Raw genomic sequence first — 19,217 nt, forward strand, 5'->3', positions numbered from 1 at the left:
GAGGGAGTAAATCACGCAAACCTTCCACCGCTGCTGCTACTCCCTTCAAAGTTTTTTGTGCTGTGTCCTTCTGCACCCAGTCCAGACGTCATAACGAATTAAACAAAGCGTCAAAATGTCGGCTTCGTTTTGTTTCGAGTTTTTTTTTTTGCCTAGGAATGATAATTTAACTTACAAAACAAAACACCGGAACAACTCATGCTACGCTCCGGTTCATATGCACACAGTTCCCTACTCCAAACCACTCCGCTCCGTAGGCTGCGATTTGTAGGGGTTGAATTATTGATAAATGGCTTGTAATTACAATCGGGCCCCTCCGCTCTACGGTGAAACCAACACCCCTTGAAGCTAAATCGACTCGCCTGCCGATCTACCCCCGTTCCCGAAAGAACGACACAGTCCTGGGTGTGAGCATGCATCCACATTTCCTCATAATAACTTCATTGCAAGCGCACGAAATCGAGAGCTACGGTCGGTTTATCTCTTCAGCAATCCCCTTACTACCTCTATCAGAGGCCGGGCGTGCAATAATGTGCGCTTGGCAATGGTTTCACGGGGTCGGGTTTCCCACGCCCACGTTAAACACTTCAAGCCAAGGCCCGTGTGATCCGTGTGTCTCAGGATCCCAGGCTCGAAGGGAGGGGAGTTAGATTCCCCAACACCGGTCTTATGATTGAGCGAGGTACGCCTCTCCGGATCGGGTATAGGGAGGAGTGCTCTCAGTGGTTGCCGATAACGGGCTATTAACAGCGTTATTAGTGAGCGGTCACGGATGAAGCTGTAGCAACACGCCACGACGGGATGCCGTCGGCTAGGGCAGAGGAAATCGCAAGCAGGCACAGCACGGTGCCGGATGTATGATTTGTTATCATTTGTTGTTGGCCGAGGGTAAACCTAGACGGTGTGCGGTTGTGGGATGTTCCGGAGGGATTTACTTTTTATTGAGATTATTGTAGTCAGTCGCTCCGATTTATAAGAAAAAGGAAGTTTGGGCAATCAGAATACGAAGATATCTGAATAGAGGCAGTTCAGAGCTTTTGTCGTTGTAACTTGAATTGTGTTAGAATTACGAACATCAATTCAATGATATGATATGATATCTTTAGTGTTTGTAGCCACACTAGTTGCATAATCATGAAGATGTGAAGATTGCTATCTTGACCATGATATAGGATATACCTTTGCGGACTATTGACTGAGTTTTTGAGCTATATTCTGGAAAAATCAGAATATCGATACGTACATTTGAGTTAACTCCTCCTAGAGTACGAATTGGAAGACCTTGGTCAAAACTATCAGAAGGTTTTTGGTGAAATTGTGAGCTTTCAGGATTTTCAAAAGCATCTTTGTTATATTATGTTAGGCCCTCGTGGGCTGGTCTCGTGGTACAATCATCAATTCGTACGACTTAACAAATGTCCGTCATGGGTTCAAGTCCCAAATGGACCTTTTCCCCATACGTAGGACTAGATTATTTTGCTATGGTAACCAATAAGTCACAGAAAGCCAAGATCTAACTAGAGGTACAGGGATCTTGACCGACAACGGTTGTTGTGCCAAAAGATGAAGTGTTAGGCCCTTATTGAAATGGATGGAAGAGACATATCTATCTGTTCGATAACTTATTCCCAATGTTCCAAAACTACTCTACTGTATTTGATGTATGTTTACGTACTCATCCTACCAAACCTAACCAAAAACTGCCCCAACATTAACAACGAATCTGCAGAGGACGCAATCAAAACGCTGTGCAAGATTAATCGGCCATTAGAGGGAAAAAGTGTACCCCGAATCGTGTCCCAACTAACGCGCCCTCAAAGGTGATCCCACCGAACTCAAGGCCAACCCCCTACCCCACCGTAATACAATTTCGCTCGCAATCATTGCCGAGACAATTTGTCACCTCATAACAAAAGGAATTGGCTTTTCGAGTGACGCACTCCCTACTTACTCGGTCGATCGAGCTCGTTGATTAGATCGTCCGTATCGGAGTAGGAAGCTCCCGCGAAGCGCCCGACGGCTAGCAGCGCGTAAAGCGTCAACGCTACCCAGCTCCGGCAGCTCCGGCCGGCCGTCGTCGTCGTCGTCGTCGTCGTCACGCTTCGCCGTCTGGCACCACTCGACATCGTCCTTGAGGTGATGAGCTGACCTTTCGAGCACCGTGTCGCTCCTTGGCCACTTGGACCACCGTGGCTGGCTGCTGCTACTGCGTCCGCCCCGCTGGCGTGGACGCGCTCACCGCACTGTCGTGAAAATGTCATCGCACTGTTGTCAGATTTTCGCCATTCCTAGTAGCACACGCGAACACATGCACCGGGTCGCACCAACACACCCATCGCGTACAACGACAGCCACCACACACACATCCGCACACGCAACGATACGTTTCACACGCGAACGCGATAGAATGATGTTGCTCGATCGAAATTTTCACCACCACCAACTAGTCCGTTTTTCACACTCGCACACTCACACAAACACACAAACACACACTTGCTCGACAAACGATGCTTTACGGCACAAAATACGCGGCACTGGAAACTCGTGGGAGCACTTGTATTTTCACAACAAGATATCAATTTTCTAGCCCTTCGCTTTACCCCACTGAGGCGCTCTTATCGCACGCTATCTTTGCACGGATCCGGGTGGAAAAAAAGAATTTTCCCCTTCCTTTCCCTCCCTCACTGCTCTTTCCGCTTCCTGCTCACTTCACACGAAAATTCACCTTCACGCAACGGAAACGGGCTGTGGGCAGGATGCGGCAAAGATGATCCTTCCAAATTCGTTGTTTATTTTTCCGGTCCGCGCTGCTGTTGTTGCTGCGTGTGTTGGTGTCGGTGCTGGCAGCGGTGCCACCATCGCATCGTGGCTCGTTTCGGTTTTTCTTATCGCTAATGGATAGCTGTTGAGCTGTCAGCAAAACCCGTTGCTCTCGTGGCGCCACACGCTGCCGTTGCGCTGGAACGAGAAAGCACACACAGACACATGAAAAAAGGATAAGAATTAAAAAAAAGAGGAGCTGCAAAGGAGCTCCCGATAGTGCCCGATAAGGCAGGAAGAAGAACACTCGGAACAGAGGGCAAGTGCAGGGAAAATTCCAAACCCATTTTCGTTACCCGCGCAACATGAAAACCAAACTCCAGGAAAAAGGTGGCCAAGGGGTTGGGCATTTCAAGCGTTGCCTCCCTTACAGCGTGATTGCCCTTTGCGTGGGTGTTGGAAAACCAACTCCCCAACTCTCCCTTCCCACCCCGTAAAGCATGGTTGAAGAAAACCGCCCAATGGTGGCGTTTTCCACTCCACAACGCTTTCACTCGTTAAGTTCTTGTTGCGTCAAAGTGTTGTGCTTTTGCTCTCTCTCTTCGGTGTTCGGGGCTGCTACAACAAATCAGCCTTCCTGCAGAGCCGGTGTTTGGCGTGGCGTGGGCTGTGACCGGGGCAGCGGATGCTCCGAGCCGCGCTAGACAAGGGTGAGTGTTATTCGATTGTCTCAGCGCTTCCGCCGACGTTTCCGCCTACGTTTGGTGCGGAAATTCAAACACTCCCGCGGCTACCCATGCTGGTCACGATTCGCCGTTCTTTGCAAGGGGGTTTGCAGCTGGCTGGAGTGGGCAAACGCGAGCAAAAACGAAACAAAACGAAAGGAAAAGAAAAGACAAGTAAAGAAAAAACAATACCACGAGCACTTGCAAGATGAAGATGGATAGTTTCCGAGGGCTAAAGGACACGCTTGCCGTTCGTCGTTGGTGTGGTGTAGAAGCAAAGGGGAGAATGCGAGCTTGAAGCAACGATAAAAGGTACAACAGAAAGAAGATACTCGTTATATGATAAGGATTAATGGTGTGACGTCTGAGCGAAGGGACACTGGTCGAGCGTGCCAGCGAGTCGGTGATGAATTGGACTTGTAAGTCAGATGTGTTTCGTTCGTTAGTTTGTAGTTGAAACGCCATTTCAAAGGGATGACTCCTTACCTTTAACTTGAAGTATTTATTGTTCTTAAATCTCAGAGCCGATATTTTACCAATCGTCATAAAACCTTGAGATACGCCATTTCTGATTTGTTTGTCCCTTTCTGCGTTGCTATCTGTGGAATTTGGAACTGTGGAACCGATACCTTTTTTTTAGGTCCAACCATTTCTCCGGAACTATCAATACTTGTTGACGTGAAAATCACGACACACCCCCACGAGCCCACAAATCAGTGCCCACCGTGGCCCATGCACCCGTGGAAGACATGGTTGGCAATTTTCCCGAAAACATGTCGCAACAGCATGGCGATCAATCTCTGACAGCGCACCTCACGGACGACCTATTCGTTGAGATTGTTCGCGTGCCACACGTCGTCTCGTTATCGTCAGCACCGCTCCCCACCCACCCTTCGGCTCTGCTTCGGTCACCTGGTCGCCAGCCCACGTTTTTGTCACCGAAGACAGCCCAAGGCCGTTGCCATGAAACGCGCTTCCTGATGGAGAGAGAGAGAGAGAGGGAGGGATGTATGTGTGTTCCAGTTCATAAACGACACCGACACTGGTCGTGCATACGAAACTACACGGACTAGTTCGCTACGGCACACGGCACGGCGTCATTGGCCAGGCGCAAAAGAAAAAAAAACTGTCATGCCGAGGGAGCGAGCCAAAATCACATCACGCGTTGCGAATAAAATGATATATGGAGCATAAAGCCTCCTCGCTGCGTCGGCTGCAGAACGGCTTCGCCGTGCCAAATAAGCTCATTCTTTCGCTGGAAACACGTCGACAGCTGGAACGACGTTTATCGGCACTTGGAACGTTTGCTGCAGATAACGAACTTACATCTGTGCACTGTGTGCCGATGTCGCGACATAGGTCTGTTTGGTCCTGCCAAACGTGAGCTACTTAGGTTATGTGTTGAAGGGAATTTTTGCTTCTTCATCGCTCGGATGTTTTATGGACTGCTTTTGCTGCTGCTGCAAGGCTTTACCCGCTGCAATGCCTCGTCCCAATGGGTGTTTATGAATGTATCCCAGCAAGGACAATCTACGCGAAATGTCTTACACTGCGCTTATCTCTGCTTGTCGTTTTCCCGATCTCACAGTACTCAGTAAATAATCCGAGGGGCGAGTTCTTCAACAACGCTTCGATCGCCCACGAAAGTGACTTGTTTTAGACTTTGAGAAGATTACTCCAAAAATAAAACAACAAAACAGCTCTCTTGCTACACGGTTTACGTCACCACTCGCAATCGAGCAACATTCCACGCGTTTCCGTGGCGTCATCCGCGTACGCCATTTCCATCAAATGCCCCATAATTAGGTTTGTCACCACGACGCGGCCTGATATTGCGTACGACGAAGAGTCTTCCCATTTTGTTACTTCACGGCCGAAACGTTCCAGCCACTTCCTGGGACCACCTGGACGCCAGGAACCGTGTGGCCAACGTTGGGCCGTCGTTGGGCCGCATTTGAGCCACATCGTGAAATAGATTATTCATGAGCATCCGCTTCAAAAGCGCCTCGGGACACTCGATCAGGTCATGTCCCCGGTGCCGGAGTGGGAAAGTGTGATCCGAAACCGAATTTCCTTTTTCCACACACACACACACACACACACACACACTTACACACAGACACCGAAACACGATCACGATAGGGCGGCCGATGGGATGATGATTCGGTAAAATTCCCTTGCCCCTTTTCCCCCCTTTCCCGGGGAGGGGTTTTGGCGGGTGTTTCAACTTGCAAAACACTTTCTTCGCCAAGCTCCCCGAAGACAAAGGAAAAACCGGACCCGACGGCGCATAATTTTTAAAAAGCATTTCAACCAACCAAAAAAGAAACCCTCTCCGACCCATGGCCGTGTTCGGTGGAGCAAATTTAGATGCGGTTTTTATCGCCGCGGCGCGGCTTCGGGGACTTTGGCGTGCGATGATAATATTGTGTTACACGGTGGGTTTACAATATTTGTGCGCCTACCCTCTGGAGGAACATCGGTATGACAAATTGGCAGGAATTTTGGTAATGTTTCAAAGGACCTTTTTTCTCCCCGTTCACTTTCTCCACGGTCGGTGCGGAGTTGCTTTCGAAGAAAAGCCACCGAACAGACGGCTAAGAAGGGGGAAAACAATAGCGCATACACGCTCTGCTCGTGCTGAGATACATTATTGTGACAACCGGAATGGAAACTTTCCTTTTTCTTCATGGCGGGAGTGCTACAAGTTGCGCGGGTGAAAATCTAATCAAATTCACGAAAGTAATTGAAATACAAAAAGTAGACAACTTTACCATAAAACCCATAAAGCCTAATTACGGTGCACGCGCTGTCTGGCTCGAAGGTGAAACAGCTAGCATCATTTCGCTTTCAAACGAACGGATGATGAGCCGTGAGGCGCACGCTGGACGGCTCGCTTCACCATCGCAAACCACCATCATCCCGTGGGAGGTTTTGCGGTGCGAAAAGTTGCGGTCGCTAATCGTTCGTAAAGAGGGCGTCATTGCGTCGTTTTTCTTGCCACCGCCGCTCCGGGTTGAGCTGATGGGGGAAAAGGAATATGGCGAATTTTCACCGCGACATCGAAAGCAAATCCCATTGGGGGGGGCGGTGATGTTTCGCTTTTTGGTGCCGCCGAGACGTCATAATTCGTTCCTCGAAAGCGGTCTGTGTGTGTGTGTGTGGTTGTGGGTGTATCAGGGTGAGCGTTGGCGAGCACTTTAGCATTAGACGGTGGTAGCAGCGATGAAAAACGACAAGTGACACGTACCCGAAAATGAAAATGGTTAACCGAATTAGCGTCTGAAGCGATCAACGGTTTCAAGTGGCTTTTCAAGCAAGCAGGTGGGGTAGCGTTGTAGCTGATTGCTCTCAATTTGCTTGCACTTTATTGTTTTTGATTCGTGAGTGTAACGTTTGTTTGATGTAATTTATGCAGCTGGCAAGCTTTTAGCCAAGATGAATTATTTATGCAAAATGTAAACCATTTGCGATTAAAACGTGCATGAAGAATGCATAATAAGAATTTCCGAGAAGGCTTCAATGAGATTATGCTTAAGCTAAAAATAAGCATAGTCAAATAAAATGTAAAATGTACATTGCTGAAACTAGCACGGGTTGTTTAAAGATACGCAAGTTACACAAAAGAGTGAAAAGAACAATTAAAATCTCAGACAATGCATAAAAATTGCAATAAGTTTACGAAATCGATTCAAAACAATATGCTTATTGGATTGTTTTATAGAAAAAAAGTTCATATCGTCTATTTAAAAAATAATTATCGACCAATGCATTCGAACAATTGACGAGGAATGCAAAATGCATGAATCGTACAACATTATTCACATTATTCAGCTTAAATAGCATATTATGGGGTCGACTCACCCACCACACGCTCGCATTAATGCATATTTGCATTGCAAATTTTTAGAGTGCTTCTATCAGACATGTACTTTATCTCTATGATGTTGTGCATTTTTGAAGCTCGGCGTGGAAAATGTGGTTGCAGGTTGGTCAGAATTATGACTCCGATCGCAACATTTCATACATACTTCATGCGGATACCATGCGAACTACAGCATGCACCGCACAATGTATCCTTTTTTTATCAAAAGTTTAATCGGAAACAAAAACCCAATCAAAGTATCTTTCGATGTGATCGGTATCAACACGTTTTGCACATTTTCTCACCACTCACCAGCAATCAAACTCGCATTACTGTTAATTTGCGAAACGGGCTAATCATTTGCTGTCCGACCGTGTTCCCGCCACCATCGAAACGACTATTTCAACACACACACACACCCTCAACAAGCAGCATAACGATGGCGGTGGTGGGCCAAAAGTAGCAATAAAACTATCATTTGTCCCAGATTCGCCTAGTTCGGAAAAGTGGCAGCTGACATTATCGATATATGCCTTGGCAACGAGCGCGCGAAAAGGCCTGGCTCGCAGTTGGGCACGTTTAGGGGAGCGGGGAGCCTAAAAAAAGGAAGGAAAATCAACGCCCGAACACTTCGCTCACAGGGACGTGTAAAGCTTTTAGCCACTGCCACTACGGGCTTGACAGACTTTTCGGGTTGGCTGTGACAGCGCGGCGGCCAGTGAACAGTAATGGCCGTCCCGCTTCGGCACAGCTTCGGCACAGAACGGTGGCTACTTTTGGCATAGTTCATACATTGATGGCCATTGTTATGACTGCAATTAAACGATTATGGAACACGCTTGCATCGTGTCCCGTGTGGGTGGGTGGAAGGGAGGAGGAAGACGATGTTTCGTCCCCCAATCTGTCAGTGACAGTTGAGCTCTAGTCCGGTGCCAGAGTATGTGCGACAGTGGGAACTGACAAACTGGAGGAAGCGAATCCTGGTAAATGTGTGCATGTGTGTCGTGTGATGACGTCTATGCTTCATCAAGGATAATGGTCGCTCGTTTTGCGCCAGCAACGGAGAAGGGCGCTGCCAGGAGAGGCTGCCAGTTTGCTCGAATGATCACCATCAGCGTCGATTTGATGTCTGTTGCCGAACTCCCCAGCCGCAACACATCGGACTCATCGTTACATTCCGCTGGGAAAAAGGGACGCCACGGTGGACGTGCTATCTTCCGGCCGAGTCGTCCAGTGGCGCGAACAGACAGAGAAGGAAAGTTCGAATAAACTCTGCTTAACAGAATTAAACTCATATTGTACGTTATTACAGTTATGCTTCTTTATTACATTTTCATGGCCATGGCAACGCATCGAGATGGGAAGGACTGGTTGGACGAGAGAGAGAGAGCGAGAGCTAAAGAAGGAAGCCAGTGGAATGTAGCCCCGGGAATGGGTAGTCAATTGGAGATTATACGGCTGCTCCGTCCTACAAGACGTGGATTTAGGATGCCACGAAGTGTGTTTGTCTGTTTAGAAATTTGCTAGCGTTTCTTATCCTTTCCACAGTGAAGGATGAAACAAATGTCGTAACGAATTGTTTGCAATATACTTAGTGATGGTGGAATCTGTCACATGTACTTGTACAAAGTGTATTGTGAATTTATTATGTTTTCAAGATTCTTAAATAAATCTTTTTTTATGAGCAACACGTGTGAGAAACTTTTGAGCAGCACTGTAACAACACACACACACACACACACACACACACACACACACACACACACACACACATTTCCCGATAAAAATACACCACATGTTAGGAGATTTCTTGCGCACCGTGTGCTGACCGAACCGTGGGCGTTTTTGCACGTCCTGCCAGCTGCGATGCTCTTTGCTCGGTCCGAAGGAAAAACCAAGAAGGAAATCATTATCGAAGGATGTGAGCGGAATAGTAATGCGCGTGTTGCTGTCTGCTTGCAGCGAAACGGCAGGTCGATCGCCAGAAAACAGGAAGTAGTTTGCGGTCAACTTCTTGCACTTGTAGCCATTTTCCTGCACATCACAGCAGTGTTAGATAATATTTTGCCCAACCACGATTGCCCCACACTGTCTTGCGATGTGTGTGTGGTTTTGTGTTATTTATTATCCCAAGAGCGTGGTGGTGACTTCAGCAGATAAGTGGTCAGTTAAGCAGCGCGAGGAATACACAGTTGGCACGCGTATGAATTTAATTTCGCTCCATTTTCAAACGTACTGCAAAACTGTGTACGTGCTCAGTTGTGTGCTTTACAATTGTTTAGAGCTTGTGGGGGGAAAACCCCCAAGCGCAATATCTAAACGATGAGTGCTTCCCACTTCCATACGTACAAGTGATTTATGGCTATTGTTGAGGGATTTATTAACTCAACGAAAACGTAAAAAACAGAACGTTTTCTTCTAAGAATTAGCTCGTAAAATTGTTTGCAAAATTTAAATAAAAAGGTAAAATTGTGGAAAATTGCAACGGTCCGTCGGTTATGTAGCCTTCGTGAATGAATATTTTCTTCCAAAGCCCACACCACAAGCTTTGAGATCAAGTTCACTTTCCATTAACATTACTTGGAAAACATCCTGCAACCCAGCGCCCTGTGGGTCCACCCCATCCAGGCTGCGGGCGGGAAAAATAATTCACGCTCCAATTATTTTTCTACCCTACCAGTGCGGTGGAGCAAATGGGAGAGAGAGATTGCCCGCCAGCAGCAGCAGCAGCAGCAGCAGCAACGATATCAACATCAGCTAGGAAGAACAAAGGTACCGCTAGTGAAAAACAAAACCATCCAAGAAGTGTTGAAAAGGGTCAATTTTACTACGAGGATGAAAATGGTCGGTTGCTTGCTTGCTTTTCCAGCATCCCCTTTTCCTACTGTTCCTAGAGCTCGAGCCTGATTGTATGTGTGTGCACGTTCTTCCGATAGCTTTATTTTGTTGGAAAAGGATTTCGGGAAAACGTGGAAAGCCCATTTGCCAATCAACCGTGGATCGTACAGCCTCGAGCGCTTTTTTAAAGGCGCTCTGGTATTGCAATTTTGTATACAAAAAAAAAAACACATCGAAAACAAGGAAATCACGCACCGCATGTGCTTTTGATATTTTGTTAAAAAGGTTGCTGTATTAACATGTTCACTCTGTTCACGCTGCCACTGTTGTTCAACATCAAAGCGGCTGGTAACTTCGGCACTGTACACAGGCTTCACCGGCAGCTTGTTTTGGCGTGAGTGAAGCAGTATCTTTTAAAGTTTTCCACGAACATAATGCAAATGTCCATATAAAGCCTGCGCGGAGCGGAAAAAGCTGGCTGTACACTTTCATCTCGATCAACTAATTGACAGGACCGCAGTGAATTTCTAGGGCTTTTTTTCCTTCTTTCTTTCACAAAACTCCGAATGCAAGCTTGCAGTGCGGTGTGATGCAAAATGCCAACCGAGAAGCCCACAGCAGTGCAGCGCGGGAGCATAAATAAAAAAAAAAAAAACATAATCAATTGCCGACACTGCAAATGGTTGCGCTCATCACTGCAGCAGTCGCCGGGTGACAGCGAGATGAAAGGAGCAAAGGCCCTTTCCTCGACACTAAAGCTTTTAATGAAAAGGATACCGAAACCAGCGAAGCGGCACTGTTTCAATAGTTGGTACAGCTTGTGCTGGCACAAAACCGCAGGACCGGTAGTCGGCAGTCGGGCAATAGGGACATATCAAGGACAGTTTCGGTTCGTTTATTCGCACACGCTTGCCTGCTCTCGCTCTCTCTCTCTCGCTATCTAGGACACAGGCACACAAACAACATCCGTACAAAGTCATGTCAGCGGCAAAGCACTGCCACTGCACACGGCCCGAGTGCTATTGCAATGCCGTGAGTCGGAATAATTGATTAGTTAATTAAGTGCTCGGATAATTATGTGTCTCACAGCAGGGCCCGGTAGCCCGGGGATACACACTGCACTGCGCACCGCCACCGGAAGCAATGGCACAACTGCGGAGATGGCTTTAAGCTATTTAATGTACAACATAATCCCGCGAGGAAATGTCCATTTCGCTGGCAGGGAGCGTTATGGTGGTGGGTGTGTTCTTTAAACCTTGATACCTTAAGTGGATCAGTAAACAATGTGTTTGTGGAGTAGGGATCATGAAAGTCATGTTGCATCGGAGCCCATATCCAAACAATGTGGAGCACTCGGAGTTTGTTTTCGGTCCATTGTTGTTGCTGCCAATTAAAATTCCAAAATTTCAAATCAACAATTACTTGCACTCCCCTTCAACAGCACTGCCAGTCCTTCTGCTCTCCGGAGTGCACTTGTCCGCTTCCCCCGGAGAACGTGCTCTATTATGTGGCCATGCAAATCAAACACTCAATTCCTGCCTGCAATCCTGCCAAAGCCCCACTCTAATGCCATCCGTAATCCCGGTGCATTAGCATCAGGCGTCAGAGCACCACCAAACACCAAAGAGCGCACCATACTGTGCGACGGTGCGGCTCGAACGTGCTCACCAACCGTACACGAACACGCGACAGCAACTGCTTCGTCCTCCCCGGCCAGCCGGAGATGGTTGGTCCCGTCGAGCGAAATTACTATTTGTCAAGAATTCCGGCACATGGGTCCCACCATCCGGGTGGGCACGAAATCGTCCTCTATTGCTGCAGCGTACGCCGTCCGTACGGAATCACGTCCGAGCGTATGGGCCAAAGCGGGCGCCAACACGCGACAACTCGCTCTTGCTCGATAGTTGGTACCAAAGTCACACACACACACACATAGAGGCAGACATTGGGCAACAATAGCGGATAATCCACATGTGTGGCCACGGTCCACGGGTCCCCTCGATCCCAGCCGGCCAATTATAAATAGTTTAATCACTCCCGTGGGACCCCGCTCGGGCCGCTTAATCGAACTGGGACACGAAATCTCGGAACTCCGTGCCTGTTTATGAGATCGCTTCGACTCCGGTTTCTTGGATGTGTGTTCCCTCTGCCGCTCTTTACCTTTCTAGGTGGCGATTGTTCATTCCCTGTCCCTCGGAGGGGATTCACCGTTTACCTGAATTGGGTGGAATACGTCCAGCGATTTGAGGCTGACAATTAAAATTAATTTAACATTTTAACCCCTAATTGCTAGCGACGAGGGCACAAGTAGCGTTTTCTATGTGCGGCCACCCACAGCCCACACACAGAGAACTAGAAACAGATGTCTTTTTCCCACTCCTCCCCTCCAAAGAAAGAGAACAAAAGAGCAGCACGAAGAAGGAAAGTTTTACATCAGAAGCTAGCTCACATTGTGACACACGTTGTGCCATTGGAGGTCGTGAATTTTGCTGCACGATGGAAAACATATTTCATACCGCTAGTGGCTGCATGGGCGCCCGAGTGGGCGTCGTCTCGTGGGAAAGTTTGGACCCATAAATCTTTTCCTTTCCCTTCGTTTTTTCTTCTTCTTTTCTTTTTCTCCTTTTTCCAAAACGGATCGATTCCACATTTCGTTCAAAGTAGTCCATTTCCCGAGGCAGTTTCTGCTGGCTTATGCCTCAGTCGTCAGAACATGTGACCGATAGGCCACACAAAGTTGCAAAAAAGAAGACCATACACACACAAACACGTAGATGACCAGGAGGGTAGAAGAGATGGGAGAAAAATTATGTGTATGTGTGCTAACAAAACAAAAAAACCGGGTTATGAACGCTTTCCCCACAAAAGGATTCGGCCAATCGATTATTTGGCTATGTAAAAGAGTTATTTAGATTCCGGTTTTGCACTCATGTTTGTGTTACACTCTCGCCTCGCCTGTTTCCACTAAATAAATAACGATCGAATGGTTGTTGCAAAACATGGCTACATATACACGTAAACAGGCAAACACAAACACGAGAGTAGGGTTTGTTTAATTCACTTCTGCCTTAATCAAAAACGATCAAAGCGAAACACGAAACACACACACGCACCGTCCCTCTCCCCACCCGAGGGGTCCATGTTGGCGAAGGAATGTTGCTGTTTCGATGTGAAATTAAAATTTCGCAAAACATACCACATCGAACACCACACACAGACACAGATACACACATGTCAGAAAAGAACCCCCAGGGAAGGGTGGAATGAAAGGATCACTTACACGCACACGCACCACAAAAACATAGAGAGATATGCATAGAACCGCATCATCACGCTTCGAAGCAACCATCGCACCATGTGTGTGTGTGTTGCGGGAGGAAAGAGGCTCCGGGGGAGGCATAAGTTTCGAGCCCGCAAGCTCTTACGGCCGAGGTTTGATCGCTGCCGGGCTTGCGGAAAAATTGGCCCATCAAGCTTTAAACTTTTTGGCCCTCCATTTTGCGCCCCGGGGTAGCGTTCACTTTCGCACGCCGGCACGCCCGGGAAGGCTTAGTTTTCTTACGCCCGAGTTGATAATGAAACGGGGTTGGATTAAGCGTCTCCAGCACGTTCCCTTTTTCCATCCAGCTTTGCCTCCCCCTCCCAAAAGTCCTGAGCGCTCAGCCTTTGGCTGGGACGAAAACTTTACACGCCCGGCTAGGTTTTGCGGTGGGTCTTAATAATTCATCGAATCTTCAAACGGCGTTTCGGTTCGGTTTGGGAGTGCGGTTAACCCCCGGCTCATCCGGAACAGGCACCAGGGGTGCCGGGAGCTGGCCGAAGTAGACGGCCGGGTGGTACCCGCTCGTTAACAATGCTAATTTATGCTAGCGTACGGTGTTTTCGGTGAGGAGGTTTCGATTTCGAGTCCGGGTGTCCTTCCTTTGTGACGTCGCTTAAAACCAGCCCAATCGCAATGCCGGTGTGACAAAGTTGTCTGCTTGCGACCGCGAACCAGAGTTCCCCATCATTACGTCTCTGTGCCTAATGCGCTGCTGCTGTAAGTTGTGGTTTTCAAAAGCGGTCGGTGCAACTTCCAGCTCCGTCTCGTGCGGGCTTTTGGAGGTCGTTTACACTCAATCAAACAATCGATGTCCGTGTGATTTGACATTGTTTAACTTCAATTACGGGTTGTGCTTTTCCGACATCGGTGTGGTCCCCAACCCCACCACCGATCGATAGCCACTGCATTGCACACAAACACACACACAGCAGCAGCAGCGATTTCTACTCCAATGCGTCGACTCCTCATTATGCTGAGTGTTGGTCGCTGCTTCATTCCATTCCAGGCTCTCGTTTTTGTTTTGTTTTACCAACTCGGCGGAACCTCGGACCTATGCCCACTAGCAAGTCATTGCATTAATTAATCGCTTAAATCATGCTCACGAACAGACACACAGACACACCGACACAAAGGAAGAGTGACAAAGTAGAACAGTCAATACGAGTTTATCGGTCGACGCTCATTATCTCGACCCGCTGCGTACTGCCATCCTTCCGATTATCATTAACAGACACCCTCGTGTCGACCCTCGTCACAACCCGATGGGGGTTTGGGGAGCCCGTACAGCACACACGCACGTCGTTCCCTTTGTACTAACCTACCCCAAAGTATCTCGTTTCCGGCTTCCGTTAAAGGCGACGCTTTTCCGGTATTTTCCGCAGCTCACAATCAAGGGCGCGCGTACGTCAATACGATTAGATGCGGCTCGCACACGGCAATACTGTTGATTCGCTGCAGCTTAGAATACCGCACAAGCACACAGACACATAAACACACACACTGGCGCGCACACACATCCGCACAAGCTCAATCGCAGTACCGCCTGCCTTGATAATCACGCTTCACTTTAACGGTGGCACATCGGAAAGCTTTTATCCTTATTATGCATCCTGTTTCACCCGCCCGTGTCACACACACGTACACATACACACACACACACTCACTTTCCACTTCCACTCGTCTTGCAGCTCTTCTCGCTCCTCGTATTGGCACACTGGTTCCGGTGTGCTTCCGGTTGTTAGGAATTCTCTCGCTACGCTTTCCCGTTTTACACCAACACACGGATGGTCACAGCACGACTCCTAGCAGGACGCATGCGAATACAAAGATATTTTTCTCACCTCACCCGCACTGTGAGACCCTGTTGGGGGTTGGTGTTGGTTGGCTGGTTGCAGAGGCTGGGAGACTTTTCCCACTCTTTTCGCTACACGTTGCGACGCTAGATGGCTAGACTATTTGGCTGCAGGCTTTGCCAGCCCGTTGAACCGTCGAGCTTTAAGCCCCGTTGCGCTGATTACATAAACACTTCCGCCACGGTTGGCGAACACGACTGGGCGACTGGGGTTGCATCGGACGCGGACCCCCTTTTCGAAACACGTGACAAAGTGGGTCCTGTTATGCTTCTTTTCTGAAATTTCCACTTGGGAGGTAATTCAAAGCTGTTGGACGATTGGTGTTCACCGGGTGGATTGAATTTTCACCAATCGTTTTCCGGTTTCCGGACACTTCCAGTCAGTCACTGTGCTTTCGACCTCATTCACTTTACACACACACACACACACTTCCCGGGGGGTTTATGCTTCCGCCTCTTTCGGAACGTAGGTGGTTAAATGTACTTCGCTAAGTGCTGTGTTCCAAAACTTGAAGCCGGCGGTTCTGTCATTCATTTATCCTTGTTTCTCTCAATGCTCACTCGCTACCATTACCACGGTACGGCTGACGGGGTACACGGCACGGACCACGGACCACGGCACTACGAAACACGCACACGCACGGCCCGGAGACGGCACACGAGCATCACGATGATGTGATGATGTGATCACGAGCGTTACTGACGGAGCTTGGCGGCCTGCAGCAGCACCAAAGACACGGTTTTTTCGGGCGCCCTCTTGTGCTGAGATTCTCCGAGCGCGAGATGGCAGCTTCCCCGTCGGGCCGGGTCGAAAGGGCCGAACGTGCGTTCGCGTTTGTTTCGGTACACGCGGGAGTTGTTCGGGCCTGCTGGGCCGTTCATCGTTCGGGGCATTCCTTGGCGCGCGCGAGTTCTAGCATTGGCGGCTGTTTGTCGTGTCTGGCTGGTCCGTTTTACTCACGGTAACTCTGAGTGCCGTTGTTTTGGTGGGGAACGGGCTGCAGATGCGTGATGTCGACGTAAATGCTATGCTCTCCAGCTGAACTATGGGATGGTGTGGACATAGGGCTGCAGTGGAATTGGTTGGTAAGTATCCATTTGATAAATAGGATTAAATATTATTACAATTATATTAAGACAGAGCTTAGTTCCTAATTGCGTGCACGTTTTTAGCTTTGTTTTTTAAAGGAATCATCAACTGAACTACAAACACTGTACAAATGCAGATGCCTCAGTTGCTGTAACGTAAGGAGAACGTAAGTACGCAGCCAGTTGCCTAATATGCAAACGATTCTTTGGCGATTTGAGTTATGTTTCAAACGAAGTTTAAAAGCTTATTTTTTACGATTGTGCCTGATAGATTTGGTAGTTAACTCATAGATTGATGAAAGTAAAGAAACAAACACGGTAAGAGTGTACGGTCCATAGTGAATAACTGTAAATATATTTACTAAGAGACATTTTAAAACAAAAACTGCAAAACATAAGTTTGTTATCAATGTTATGCTTAGCATTTAGCAAATTGAAAACATTGGTACATATAAACTTGAGTGGGTTTATCGACCGAATTCTACCAAGCGGAACAGATCCAATTCAAGGTTGGCTCATATTTCTTCATTGATACAATTATTTTTATAAGCTATGGACGTTACAAGGTTTCTCTTGCATTCTTGCATCTTATATCTCCTTTCCGATGACCTTTAATGACGAGAGTGGTGAAAGTCTCCATTTTGTCATACCATTCAAGTTGATAAAGCAAATAATATGTGTCAAATTCCATCCTATTGTTTCTTATGCACTTTTCACGTTTGTTTGTTGTTTTTCTCAACGCCATCGTAAAAGCATACGATAAACTCACTAGATCGATCACCGAGACAACACCAAGCCTTCACTATTCACCTTCTATTCGATTATTGTTTCACCGACAACAACTGTCCTATTACTGTCCTTTCACCGACCTCCATTGTCTGCACATCTTGTCGAACATGAAGATCCCTGAGCTCGAATGCATCCCCAAAAGTGACCTGTAGTCCTCTAACCTTTTGCACACAGCTGCGCGCTGCAGCCCCGTCAACGCGATCGATCACGCCGCACGGCGCTTAACGCATTTCCTGTCTACATTCTTCGCGCCTTCGATGGGAAAACAGGGTGTGAAAATGATGACTGGCACCTTGTTGTGCACGATGTCACGGTCCCGGATGTGGGGCCTCTCCCCTGAATCCTGCGGGCACCGTTTAAGAGCAGCCCCACAAGGTACGCACGCGAAGGCGAAAGATCGATCAGCTCGATCAGTGATCGAACGTTGGCGATAACAAGCCTGACACAGAAAACGACGATCGACGCTGATCAGCGAACCGGTTGATTGATTGCAGAAATCCGGGGCGCTGGGCGATGGCAGCGTGAACGGAACGTAATCGAACGTAATGCCCACACCCCTCCCCCCCTCCCCTTCCCAGCGATGGGTTGCATCTATAAAAGTCAGTTCTGCTTCACTCATCAATAAACTGTGCACCGGAGACGCTTCGGTTCTCGGCCGTTGGCGCATTCTTCGCCTTCGGATGGCCACGTGTGGTCGAGCGGGAGAAGGCGAAAGAAAGGAAAGAAAAGAAAAAAAGTATGAGTACCAGTACTGCCAAGTCGTTGGCAACCATGCATGCTAATTTTCTCGCCACTTTAGCGTAAAACCACTCGACACTTGGCTGGTCGGTGTTGTTGCTGGTGCCGAGGCCGAGCGGTCGGCGAGAACGGCGATGTGCTATCTTGTTGAAGCAATCCTGCAAAGAAATGGAACGCTCTGGAATCGCTGTGGAAGAGACTCCGAGGGAAGAAAGTGGGTCTGGGTACGCCGTTTGCACTGCACGAAGCGTAAGCGATATGCAATTTGTGTAAATTACACACCTTCTTCAGCTGAAGATGCTCCATTCCTCGGGTTTCGCGAGAAGGAGACATTTTTCATTTCCCACTTATCTTTTCTGCAGCGATGCAGGGAGCAAAGGGGTGTGGTAGAGCAGGGATGGTGGTGCATATCGATCACACGAGCAGCGAACAATGGACAACGGTGTCCAATACACTGGCGCGCACCATTTGTTCCTAGGATCCTTCGGGGCGGGATAGCAGCAGCAGCAGCACACACCGGCACATTGAGCGTGGAAAACGGTTTTGCGATGGTTGTGCGATTTCATGCTGCTTGCACTGAGTAGGAGCTGGAGCTTTGTGCTCCGTATCGTTCGCTGGAGCTTGCTCAACAATCTGAAACAATATTTCATAGCATCATTGTCGTACCGACTGCTGTGCATCGCGAGGAAAAAAGCACCATTTGGCCAAGCAAAGCGGGAGGATCTAGCAAAGATGCTTGAGTTGATAATCCGTGCTGCTTTCCGCGGTCGTCCACTTCTCTATCCGATCCGTGGTAACGAGATTGTGCACAAAAAGACCACTAATTTTATGTTATTGTCTTGTTAATGTTTCATTATAACCAACGAACACGACTGGTCCTGCTCACACCGGCCCTTCCCTCAACGGACGATTAAAAAGTGGGTTAGCATGCTCGATAACGAGCCAGCCAGCCAGCCCAGGCAGAGCGAACGGCACATTCCCATACCACTTTTAATGTGGCCAGATTAAACGAAATCGATAGCGGCGGCTTTCAAAAGGTCCACTGCACCGCAACCGCCCGCTCGGGTATGCGCATATTGGCGCCAATATTGAGCTGCAAAGTTATTACGCGGGGTTGAAAAAATATGCTGGCGTAATAATTACCGCCGGCCATGCTCATATAAGGAATCTTTTCATTTACCGCGGCTGGGCAAAGGCTCAAGATGGTGCAAACTGTGGAAAGAATTCTACCAACCGTCG

General features: G+C 48.2%; 1 protein-coding gene across 2 annotated transcripts in view; it reads right to left on the bottom strand.

Annotated features, from left to right (window-relative positions):
- LOC120949986 (hemicentin-1) overlaps window positions 1-16,411 on the bottom strand; it is a 51,684-nt gene extending 35,273 nt beyond the window's left edge. The window contains exons 1-2 of one of the 2 annotated variants that reach the window (XM_040367664.2): window positions 14,833-16,411; window positions 1,952-2,958 (exon numbers count right to left, since the gene is read on the bottom strand). In XM_040367664.2, the coding sequence (XP_040223598.2) occupies window positions 1,952-2,261 (310 nt within the window). In that variant the 5' untranslated portion in view covers window positions 2,262-2,958; window positions 14,833-16,411. Of the gene's footprint in view, window positions 1-1,951; window positions 2,959-14,828 lie in introns of both variants that reach the window. The other variant, XM_040367665.2, reaches the window with a different exon arrangement.
- Between the last annotated feature and the right edge of the window lie 2,806 nt (window positions 16,412-19,217).

This window comes from Anopheles coluzzii, chromosome 2, assembly GCF_943734685.1.
Source record: "Anopheles coluzzii chromosome 2, AcolN3, whole genome shotgun sequence".
Lineage (NCBI taxonomy): Eukaryota > Metazoa > Arthropoda > Insecta > Diptera > Culicidae > Anopheles > Anopheles coluzzii.